This window comes from Nyctibius grandis, chromosome 6, assembly GCF_013368605.1.
Source record: "Nyctibius grandis isolate bNycGra1 chromosome 6, bNycGra1.pri, whole genome shotgun sequence".
NCBI lineage: Eukaryota > Metazoa > Chordata > Aves > Nyctibiiformes > Nyctibiidae > Nyctibius > Nyctibius grandis.
This window is the reverse complement of record NC_090663.1, coordinates 9,655,645-9,668,008: the sequence shown is the minus strand read 5'-3', so window position 1 is coordinate 9,668,008 and position 12,364 is coordinate 9,655,645. Positions and strand designations below refer to the sequence as shown.

At 40.0% G+C, this 12,364-nt stretch overlaps 1 protein-coding gene across 3 annotated transcripts in view; it reads left to right on the top strand.

The window, feature by feature from the left end:
• The window catches only part of MXD4 (MAX dimerization protein 4), a 39,809-nt gene extending 30,202 nt beyond the window's left edge, over nucleotides 1-9,607 (top strand). For all 3 annotated transcript variants that reach the window (XM_068403269.1, XM_068403268.1, XM_068403266.1), the window contains exons 4-6: nucleotides 2,506-2,620; nucleotides 5,676-5,835; nucleotides 6,824-9,607. In XM_068403269.1, the coding sequence (XP_068259370.1) occupies nucleotides 2,506-2,620; nucleotides 5,676-5,835; nucleotides 6,824-6,972 (424 nt within the window). In that variant the 3' untranslated portion in view covers nucleotides 6,973-9,607. The remainder of the gene's footprint in view (nucleotides 1-2,505; nucleotides 2,621-5,675; nucleotides 5,836-6,823) is intronic.
• Nucleotides 9,608-12,364: the final 2,757 nt, after the last annotated feature.

Genomic DNA, 12,364 nt, shown 5'->3' with positions numbered 1-12,364 from the left:
GGTAATATTTACCTCTTTTTATTTCTTCTTATTGGTCAGTTAAAATACTCTTCTTAGCTTCATTCCCATGTTCTTCATGGCTCTTATGTAAAGTCCTTCTTTACCTGGTTGGCAGATAACATAAAAGAATTAGTGCTTTAAAAAGACACACAGCTGTACCCTCTGGATCTTAGCAAGGTTTCTGTCAACTCCCCAGCTGATGGTAAGGAAGTGCACTGAATCCTTATTTTCTCCCTATGGTAAGCAAACTTTATTCAGATAGCAATAGAGGCAGAGAAGTTGAGTATGTAGTCTGGTTTCATTAACATTTTCTAGGATTAACATTAAGTAGATCTCAGATCAACAGTTCTGTATATTCCTTATCAGGCTTTTAATTACTGCAAGTATATTGATCGTTGCATTTCCATGTATTTAACGCTCTATTTACTACTTGGATACTATTCTTGTCCTCTTCCTCGCCACATCCTCCTTTATCTTCAGTCCCCACTTTCTTGTCAGCTGTCTAAATACAGTTGCATCCAAGTTGTGCTGAGTGACGCAGATGATTGCGTGTGTTTAGAGGCCATTTAAAAAAACAAAAAGATGAATTGAATTTAGTCCCTGAAGCAATTTTTTTTATTTAAAACACAAAACCAGCTAGGTAGTTTTTAGAGGTTACAGACACAGAAATAAAAATAAATACCAGTAGTCTCTAATTCTGGTATTTCACTATTTTAGAGATCAATGTCCCATTTTAAGTTAGCAGCCACAGGGGTGCTCTGTGATCTGATGGGGCTATTTTTGTGAATACTTACCCCCGTCTTTGTTGCTGTTGTTTAAATAAAAGCATTTAGATGGTTAAGTTTAGAGCCTTATATTTAAAAACAAACCCCAGGCCTAAACAAAAAATCTGTCATCAGTTTTCTCGAGAGTCGCATTTTCACCAATATTCCTTTTTCCCTAAGTGGCTTGAGGAAAGAATTAACAACTTTATAGAAATGCTCTTTGATTCCCTACCTAATACATTGCTGGTTTATAGGCAGCCAGAGCTAAGTGTGTGAGTACGTAGTCATTACTGTACTGTATTTTAATTAGATTTTATTTTGCTTTGGGTTTTTTCCCCATTAATTCTCATGTTGTTTTCACACTACACTAATAATTCTAATTACACATGTGTAATTCGTCATTTGGTGCATATTAAACTCTCTTCAGCTGCATTTCAAACACTGATGCTGAATTTTTCTGAACTGATTGTTCAAAAGAAAATTCATTCTTGACCAGAAGTGTTAAATGTCCTGCAAAGTTTGCTTCCTTCGTGCAGCATCGAGCAGATTTGAAAAAGATAATTATTCGTCTCACACTTGTGATCCCCTTCACTTATTACTACTGCTTTGCAGGGGGTGTTGGCATGCTCCAGGCCATCGCTTTGTTCAATCTGTAACAGGCTGGCAGAAAGGAAGACAGTAGAGATGTTGCTCGTGTAAGCGCTTCCGCATCTGTTTCTGTCTCATCGCAAAACTGAAAGGTGATTTCGTATGGATTCCTGTTCAAGAACTGTGCATTAAAACCAGGAGGGATTTTCTTTTGGATTTAACTGTAGAAGCATACTCACACACTGTTGTTGGTTTTTCACCGCCTTGTTTTGGATAGTTGAAGCAGCTGTTTCATGGACTGTTATCTTGTCAGCTTCTTTCTGAAAGACAGACAAAATGTTTGGAAACTGAGTATCTGTTGAAATACCACTTTGTTTATCCTCTTTTTACTGAAGGATTTAATGTCATTAGTACAGGATAGAGAGTTGAGAGCAGTAGTAGTGATACTTGCAAAGGAGTAATGGAGAAAGCAGGACCCAATATGGCTGGAACTCTTTTCTCCCGTGTGTTTGTAATAAAGGTTGTGCTGGCTGGACAGTGAGAGGAGGAACGTCTCCTTCTCGGGGAGACTGTGGGTCAGGAGGTGGGAGGAGAAGGGGGATCAGGACCTTCCTCTTACCATACATTGATAAACCATGGCTGGAAGCAGCTCTGAGCTCTGCAGAGCTGCGTGGGTGCCCTTGCCTTGTGTAGCAGGAACATGTCTTTGGCATCAGGCAGGGCTAATGGGGGAGAGGGGAATTGGGGTCTGCAGCCTCCCCGCTCTCTCCCACAGCTCCATCCCTGCCTGCAAAAATGACTGGGTTGGAGTGAAGTCCCAGTTATTCTTCCTTACCCAGACATGAATTCAGTGTGCAGCCTTGCCTGGATTTCTCAGATCTCTGAGCGTGCTCCCTCTTCGTTAAGACAGGACTAACCAGACTGAGCAAACTGCTTTGAAATATAGGTACGAAACCACTGTCAGAGTGTGCCAAGCAGCATTACTGCATTTCAAGTGACCTTTCAGTCTGAAACTTTGCCAAAGGGAGGGGAAAGGAAGCCACTGTTGAATCGAGTTCTGCACAGAGATCCTGCAAACAGATGGTGTTTGCATATAGGATATGCTGTTGGGGTGCAACTTTACTACAGTGCTTTTCATTTTTAATAATTTCAGGCGGGCTAAACTCCGGCTATATTTGGAACAGCTAAAACAGCTTGTGCCTCTCGGGCCGGACAGCACCAGACACACCACTCTCAGTCTGTTGAAAAGAGCTAAGATGCATATCAAGGTAAAAACATTCATCCATATTTTTATTTCTTTTAAAGCAGAATCTTTCAGAATATGTATCCATTGAGAGGAAACTAATTTTCATACAAAATCCATATCCTTATATCCGATCTTCTGGATATATTGGCCTTTACTAGTTGCAAGGATTTCAGCCACAGTATCAAGGTTTTATGGTTTGCAATCTCAGATATATAAAAAACAGTGATTTTTGTGACTTCTGCTTCGTTATTAGTGCTTTACCTTGTATTTTAAAAAAGAATATGTATGTATCAAGGCTGTTCTTTCACGTATTTTTTTAAGCACTGAGCAAAGTAGCATTGTACTGCACTGATTTCAATGTAAAAAGGGATTTTACATTGGAGCCAATGGAGTCAAAGGGATTATAGCTACTAGTAAGCCTTATCCCCATCCCACATCTTGATGTCCAGATCCTGGAGCATTTGACAATCATTTAAAAGAAACCAAAAATGAAATGCAGTCTCCTGTTGGTTGCCGCTCCCCTTACATGTTTCTTGTGTGTAACAAGTTTAAAACAAAAACCAAACCAAAATCTCACCTGTGATCCCACAGCAATGCAGGTTGTACCCTTGTACAGGTAATTCAAAGGGAATTATTCCTCAGGCCTTCTCTCTCCAGAGACACCTTTACTCCTGTTTTCACTGTTGTAGTTTTCAGGGGTTATGCACAGAAATAAGACAAACAAGTATTTAAGTGTAAAAGTTAAAGAACAGGTTTGTGGTGCTGTGTCCAGGACTGTAATTATTCATCTGGCATTTTTTCAGTGTTATAGGGAAACAGGTCAAGAAAAGTGTCAAGAGAGGTTGAACACTGCCAGTCATCTTGGAATATTTTGGAGAACGGCCTGCTGTTGTGCAGCATTAAGATTCATTTATTTGTGATTTAAGAGTCACTGCAGTTTCAGAAATGGGTGTAATTCATATGAAGTATTAAATATTAATTTAAGCAAACCCATTCTTGTGAGCAAGTTTACAGAGCTACTTCTTCAGCTCTCGTAGGCACATTCACTCCAGCTGGGCAACCCCTGTTTTTACCATTGAGATTTGGCCTCTTGTTTATAATTCAGGCTAACATGTGAAAGGCACTGCATGTGGTTTTTGTCTTGGGCTGCCCCCCTATCACGGGCTTATGCATACAAATTGAAAACCTGTTTTTACAAGTGGCAAGTGTGAGCGATTAGCCATGTAGTTACCATTTCAGCTGCTGATAAAAAAAGCTGGAAACAGATTCTTTCCAAGTCCATCGTGCATGGTACCAAGTACTCATTTTCTGAAAACTGAATCTGAAGTTTAGCTTTCTTTTTAAGATCTTAACTGAACCTACCCTAACTGGGTTACCACTTAATGGCGTCTCTTCATCAGGTCACCTACCTCCCCGCTGCACTGGCAGAGCATGCCGAGGCCTGTCTGCCATTTCTAATACAGTCATTAGTTTTGAACTTTTCACACACATCCCCCTATATATTGAAACTTGCCCTGAAACATGGGACATTTTTGAGTCTCCTGGATATGAATCACTGAGTTCATTCCTAAAATAGTTGTTAGAGTTTGGGATTGCAGCCAGGAAAATACAGGAAAAGGAAATCTGATCAATTGGGCACATTTGGTTTGTTGTGTACATGGATGTACCAACCTCTTTTCTTATTATAACACTGTGCATCCACGTAGGATGCGTATCTATGTAGTGTATGGCCAGGGACGGGGCTTAACACGGGGCTGCAGAAGTTAGATTTCATTCAGCTGGGAAACTGCCCAGTTCAGTAGTGTCGATTATTTTTTCTAAGATAAATATGTTTGCTTTCAGGCTTGCATTGGAACAGCAAAATCTCCATTTTGCTTGTGGTTAGCTGTGCACTGTCCCACCCCGCTCTGCTCAGAAAACCAAGCATAGGTTCATTCAGGCAGTAGGGAGGAATCGTCAGCAGCTGTATTCACTCCCTGCACATCTCCTGCATCTCAGTGGTCGTGTAAACACAACTCACAGAGAAATTTGGGCTTTCTTATAAGTGCTTTTACTGCTACAACCTGTAATTTACTTCATCAGTTAGATTTTTTTTTTTTTTTTTTAAATAATATAAGGTGTTCCGATTTGCGTGTCCTTCCTGCTTTTGATCCCATCATACTTGTTACACTTTCTTCCCTGATTATATAGTCAGTTTTTTTAAATGGCTCTCAGTGACTTGGAAGAGGCTTCAGTTGAAATCTTAAACGATACTATTCTTGTTACTGCATTTGGACCAACAGTGCAGCACATTTTACAGGGTGTGAAGTATTCTTTTTATTTCCAAAATTAATACCTTCTTTTATTCATGCAGAGGGGAGACTTTAGGTAGATGTGTGGAAGGATCCAGGATCCTTTCACAGGTTGTTTGCTGAGAAGTTTTGGATTAATACCACTGATGTTGTGGGAGGTTAACACAGAATTACCATATTTGCTCTGCAGAGGTTCAAGGAAAAAAAATGCAAGAATAAAGAGTATTGTTAGTGAATTCCTCTGACTGTATATAATTAATACTGCTTATTGTTAATGAAGCTTTTTAAGTGGTAAGATTTTCCATAGCCTGCAGTAGGAGTGAGAGCTCTCAGGAGGGTCGCAATGGTTCCTTTACGGTGATAAGTGTCTTATTTCACCTAAAGAGGCGTTACGTTCTGACTGAGACCTGAGCCGTGCTCTAGTTATCAAAGATTATGCCAGTTTTGCCTGACAAAATGATTGAAATATTCCCCGCAACCAAGGCAACAATAATTTGGTCTGAGCTGAGGAACGTCTGCAAGAGAGTCTCTGAGGGATTTTTTTTTTTTCTCTCCCTGAATCCATGTATCTTATTGTGAAACAAATTCAGTTCTGGCCTAGCCAGCTGAAATTGTACTGACCTCTGTAAAATGATAATAAAAAAAATCATTTTTTAAATCTAATTTTAAATTAATTTTTTAAAATGTAAATTGTTTTAAAATCACTGTTTATGAAAAGACCTTAGGTTACTTATGTTTTAACACGAGTAAAAACTGTCAGCTTACTATCTTTTCTCTCCCTTTAAGAAATTAGAAGAACAGGACCGAAAAGCTCTAAATATTAAAGAACAATTACAGCGGGAACACCGCTACCTCAAGCGCAGATTGGAGCAGCTATCCGTGCAGGGCATGGAGCGTATCCGCACTGACAGTATGGGATCAACAATATCCACTGACTCTGAACAAGGTAATTGAACGAGGGCTTCCCAAAGGGAGTTGCAGGAGCAGGAAGGAAAAGGGAAATAGGGAAGCAAGAAAACATTATTTAGAACTAAAATCAAGCTTTCAACAAAACCCAGACAAAATTGTTCCGTTATGTGATTTGCAGAATAGAAAAACTACAGCATCTTTTTTACACTATTTGAAAAACTTTCTTTTTTCTAATCAGTTTCAAAGCTATTAACACTGTATGTATTTTTAAAGCTATTTATACTGCATGTGTTTTTCCCAGTTTTTTAAACAATTACCATTTAATGTTCTGAATTTTTAGTGTAATTATTGGTAAGGCTGGCATAATATTTTCTTCTTGGAATAAAAAAGATCTTATTGGTCTCAATTCATTTGTGTGAATAAATTAATTGCACATCATTTATTGTGAAATTTTAAAATATTTTCTGTTTAATGATCACCAAGTGTTCTCTACATTTGGTTCTCATTTAAGACAGAGCTCTTCAAGCTGCCTGTCACCATTTCTTGTTTTCTCACTTGAAGTTTTTCTGTGCCTGAACGCTCGCACAGGCTGACTTTTTTAGGGCGATGAGCTGTTGGTCACGGTGCAGTTACCGGTGGACAGATGGCCACACCACGGTCGCTACTAGCTGACACCTGTATAGGTTGGAATCACCGTGAACGGTGCTGCAGTATTGTGGCCTCTGAGGGTTGGGGTTTTTTTAAGATCCGTGTCTATGCACAGGTTGGAACAGTTCTGGGACAGCATTTGGTATTGATGTCATGCAGTATATTTATGTGGATGAGGACAGAAGGGATTTCAATTCTCAGGTGGACAAGATGATCCTTTCCTCAGGAATTACTGTTCCGTTTTTTTTTTTTAATTACAGAAAATGAAGTATGATTCAGGTTTCCCCTGAACGTTAATGACACACGCAATACTGGCCCGTGATTACTTGCTAAAACCGCTGCCTTTCTGAAAATGTGCCTTCTTGTGTTTTCTTTAGAAGTAGACATTGAAGGAATGGAGTTTACTCCAGGTGAAATGGACAGTATTGGAAGCGCCAGTGATGCCGAAGACCACTACAGTTTGCAAAGTGGCTCGAGTGACGGAGGTTACACACATTCCCGCAGACTGAATGCCAGGCTCTCATAGTGCCTGAGTGACCTGTTCAACTCAGGACCATGTGACTGAAGCACTTATATATGAATATTCCAGAGGTGTCAACTGCCACTCTTCCGGGAAACCCCAACCACAGTACTCTGACATGGAGGTTTCTTACCCACGGTTCCCTGCACTGTAACCACAATATTAGATATTGTAAATCATGGGTTTGCTGCAGAGAACTGTGGTTAGGTACAGTTGTGACTTAAAGCTAGCTTGATGTAGCCATACAGCAAATTAAAGAAAATAAATTCTGTCATTCCATTCAAGAAGTATTAAATTCAGACTGTTGGAAGCATGGCGTAAGGGAGTTTGACAGTTATTTTGATTTTGCAGAAACCATTTTCAAACATGGAAAAATAAATGTAATCTACAATGTGCTAGTGATTCGGAGAAACGAAAACTTAAAACTACTTTTTGTGGTATTTTTTTCATTTAAAAAAACCCCAAAACATTTGGAACGCTGTATAGCGGGCTCTATAGAACAAATTCTTTCAGCAGTTGTCGTTTGGGTGAAGCAGGCAGAGAAATCTTCGAATCTCAGATGATCTTTAGAAAAGGTCATATTTACAAGTCACTACTGTACTTCAAAACGGGGGGAAAGCCAGCTCTAATAATGACTTCATGTGGGATGATCTCAACTTTCTTTTGCTTTTTTGTATTCAGTATCCAACCAGCAGCAAATCATTCCATCCTTGTTAACGGGAGTAGTAGAAAGCAACACTGCAATTTTAACCTGTTAGCGTGGAATGGATGACATTTGAAGCATTTCAGTGGTTTTTTGGGTTGTTTTTTTCATTTCTTTGTCTGAAGAATACAGAACTCAAGTGATACAGTTTATGATAGTTAGCCTTTCCTTGCAAGGAAATGAAATCTCTGTTTGCTTGTATTTTTTTTTCTTTTCTTCTATTTACACATGTCAATACATTTTTATGGAAGGCATGGCTTAAAATTACAGTATTCAGCTAGAAGATAATTAATCTTTTTTTTCTTTTGCACACTATAATTGCATTTTCTATTCTTAAAAAAGTGCAAAAAAATTAAGATGTATGCTGTAAAACAGCGAAGTTTATTTAGTACTCATCAAGCTGTTCAGAACATATTTACCCAAATTGTAGCAATACTATGAAGATGTATTTTAATACAACTTCTGCTTAGTGAAGTCATTAGAGCTTGGCTTGCCGGGTAAGAAAAAAATGGACCAGTCTTTGCATTATCTGTTTAAAGAAGGTCTTTTAAAAAAAAAAAAGAAGAAAAAAAAAAAAGAAAAAAAGAAAAAAAAAAAGAAAAAAGCTATAAACACTTTTAGGGAAGTGATTTTAGCAAGTGTAGTCTATATTTCCTGTAAGAGATTTTGTATTATATTTTCCTAAATGTTCTCATTTACTTGTATAGGGAGGGGAATGGTACAGACCCAGACCAGAGTCTCAGGGACTCTTCACCTTTGTCATATTGTGCCTTGGTGACCATTTATGTATGCCTCTCCTTTTCATTGTTTAAAGGACAACTAAGCTTTGTTTCAAGACCCTCTGTTCAAACGGTCAGTTGTCCACCTTCTTACAGATGAAGCCGAGAGGTGTATTTGTATCTTCACCCTCTCACAACTGATTCAGTGTGGCTTTAAGTAAAATCATAAAATTAGGTTTTGGTGTGAGGGTTAATTGTCTTTGTATAAGCCCTCCCGTGGATTCTTCAGCACCCGAATCTATATTTCGTTAGCTTATAAAGTCAGGGTCTCTGTGAGACCAGTGCTTGGTGGCTAGGGAAACACAACCGTACTGTGTAAGGCTATGGGATGTCCGAGTGTGGTGCCATTTTTAGCATTCTGATACAAGACCTCATGACAGACTGACCATAATGATCAAAAACAAAGATTCAGTTGTTCTTTCAACATCTGACATACGTGTCCTCCCTTTGGCTCTTACAACACGGAGTAGAAATACGAATACATTTTGTGGCAGCTTACTGATCCTTGTTTGCACTCTCGCTTACTGCTTGGAACTTGCCAACAAGGAAAACGTATACATTTAATTTACATAACCTAAAGGACGGCCACCCCTACTTTGGCTCTGGGGAGGGGCCTAAGGTTATAAACTCTGGCAGCTGAATAAGAAAACAATTAACCTTTTCTGTGATGCAGGTTTTGGTATTATGTTCTATACACCTTGCATATTACTAAAATCCTCGTTGTTGGGGAAAGCACACAGCAATATACTCATGGTGTGTAGCTGACAAGCAGCAGAAATTACTAGCTCCTTTGGTGCATATGTAACTAATTTCCAAATCATGGAAAAAAAAATAAGAGTTTACTTTAACACACGACTGTTAACAGGAAAAAAAAAAAGGCTAGTATATTGTTGCTGTTCATTTATTATATAATGAACACATTCATAAATTGTAAAGTGTTTCCTTTCGTGACAAGCAGCTCTTGCACAGAACCTCCTAATGAAAAGAGATTTGAAACTTACAGAAGGAAAACCGAGATTTTTCAATTGAACATTATTGTACCTTAGGTCGACCTGAAATTTTCCTTTTAAAGATGAATGTGCTAACTTAATGAGTTCTTCCACGCTGGGTATCCATGGCTTTGTAGATCTTATATTTTCAATAAAAATTACTCGAATAATCTTGAGTGGAAATAAAAAGGGTTTATTTGTTTTTACTTTTTCAGTTATTACAGCTGGGGGCTATTGTGCCACTAAAGAAAAATTACACCATCCTGCCTGTGTCATTCTCCCTCCTCCAGTGCAGCCCAGTTCACGGTGGTATTTCCAGGCGCAGCCCCCCTTTCTGCAGCTCGGACGGGAGCAGCCCAGTTGAAGGCAATGGCACAACTGTTTCAAGTGTCAGGTTTGGCGTCTGGTTTGGGTGGCCACCTGCCCCCCGAGCAGCGCTGCAGTCCAGCCCTGCCCCGGCTGACCAGTCGTGACAGTCAGGGCTCTGACATACCTTTAGGGATGTGATTCATCTGCTGCTGAGCAGCCAGCGCAGCGCTACCCGTGGCCACAGCACGCTGGGATGCAAATGGTGTTCTGTTTTTATTAATTTTTTAAGCTGGATATTTTTGTGTGCGTGCTCAGTGTGCGTGCACGCGTGCATGCATCTGTGTGTGCGCGTGCAACCGTATCTGTAATCACAACGTGACTGCAAAAAGCATACTGCTTGCTGCGAGATTAAATACTGCCACCGCCTTGGCAGCGATGCCGTTCTGTGTCACGGCCGTGCTTTTAGCAGGTGAGGAGATACCGCTGCTCAGTTAAGCTGTCATCTTCTCTGCAATTACCCCATGAGAAAAGGCGTAGGGACAAGATTACAGGGCTGCTAGGTCTTTTCCTCTGCGGAAAAGGCTCTGCAGAGATGAAGTCATTGAGAAGCTCTTTTTATGGAGACGCAGAGGTTTGGTCTGTTTCCTCGTGGGAGAGGAAAGGACGGGCTTTCCGCGCAGCATGCAGGTGTCAGGAGGGCGTACGCCTCTTCGTTGCTCCTGCGTTAGCTCTTCCTCTAGCTCTGGGAGTGCGCTGTGTCATCACAGGGGAGAGGCATAAAAAAAACCAGCCTAAAATTGTTAGCTTTTACTGCAGATTCTCCACTGCAATTCAGAGGATGAATCTCCTTCACACCCATCCTCTCTCTGCACAACTTGTACCCCCCCCCCGCATTGCAGCTGCTTTGTGTATCTTCCAAAAAGAGCAGGGTTTGGCCAGTAGAAACTCTACAACACATTGCTACCCAGAGCCTGGATCCTGTATTGTCTTGTGCAAAAACCAAACTCAGTTCAGAGTGAGTTTTACCAGATTAAAGCAGAAAAAAAAACGTCCCCATATATCCATGAGGACAGTTCTTCATCTGGTGTTTATAGAGCAGTTTCTAAGCTAAATACTAATTTCTTAGTGTAAGATCTGGAGTAGTAAAAAAATAATTAAAATCTAATACAACTTGCATTTAACTTAAAGAATTAAGACTTTTCCTGACCTTAAATGGTGTTATTTTTCTTGACATGGATGAGTACAGGTTCAGCTATACCACACGCAGCCTAACATTATTTTGTATTACAAAGTTACTTCTATTGATCTACAATAGTGAGATAAATACCTGTACTCTGAGCATCCTGCTATGCACTCTGCATAACCCATTCCAGGGGATGAACTTAAAAGCCAGAAGAAGAGAACTGGGAAAGGGGCAGAGGTGCAGTTGTGTGTGCGTGAGCTCGGCCTGCAGACCTGCTCCCGTTCCCAGCCCCGGGGTGTGTTTAGCTGCAGGACGTACTTCTGCTTTTCTTGGAAGGTGTTTACAGCAGTCTCTGCTACTGTGACAAGTGATTATTTCACCATTTTACCAACTTTATAGCAGACTGGTAATTAGCGGTGACATTTTTCATCCTCGCAGATCAGCCCCGTGGAAAAGAAACACATTTTTAAGAAGAACCACACCATCACAGCTTTTAATGAAGGAATATTAATTTTATACACTTCTATTTTGTGACGGTGTTGATAAACGAATGTGCAAAACAGATTACTCTCTCAGAAATCTGTTGTTTATTTTTGAACTACTAGAGGCCATTGGTTTTGTGTTTGGTAAGAGCCCGTAACAGTGTTGATATTTAATCCACTAACTTGCACTTTCCAAAATTGGTGGAAGGAGAATTGAATCCCTTTAGACACTCTTTAAGGAAGAGCTGTACTCCCTATAAGTACTAATGGGGCAAACACACTCAGAAATTAATTTCACCAGCAATGAAATGAGCCGATTTGCTAAACACACTGTTGTTAATTGGTAGCTGCAAAAGAAACATCCAAGCGTGTTGCGTAACTACCTAGAATTAAAACACAGGGGATACATGAAACAGAAAAGATCAGAAACCATTTGGTCACCTTGGCTGTTCTCTCTACCTGAAGCTTTGTAAATTAACCCCAGCAAAGGATTCCTGGGGAGGCATGTCCAGACTCGCCCGTTGGCAAAGCAGAGTGAAGGCACTCCAGTTTCCAAATTTCTTCCTTCCATTTTGCACAAGAGGCACAAAATGTGGTTACACATGATTTCTGTCATTGAAAGGGATTGTGCGAGATGGATTTTTAAGCGATGAAATTTTGGTGCACGTGAAGCAGTGACAGAGAGCCTTCTGCTGTCTACCGGTCGAATGGTTACCTAAAGGTGTTAGTGAGTGGGTTCTGTGCCAGAGCCATTGAGTCCCAGAGCCAAAGGAACGGTTCATGGTCTGTGAGATGTATTATACTGTACAGATTCATTTGTACGCACGTACATGGTGCTCGCTACGTTCTGTAGCACACAGAGTATTGTGTTGTATCATTATCTCATCATAATATAAATACAAATTTTTATACTTTTTTTTGTTGTGGTTTTCATTTTTTAAAATTTTTCATCA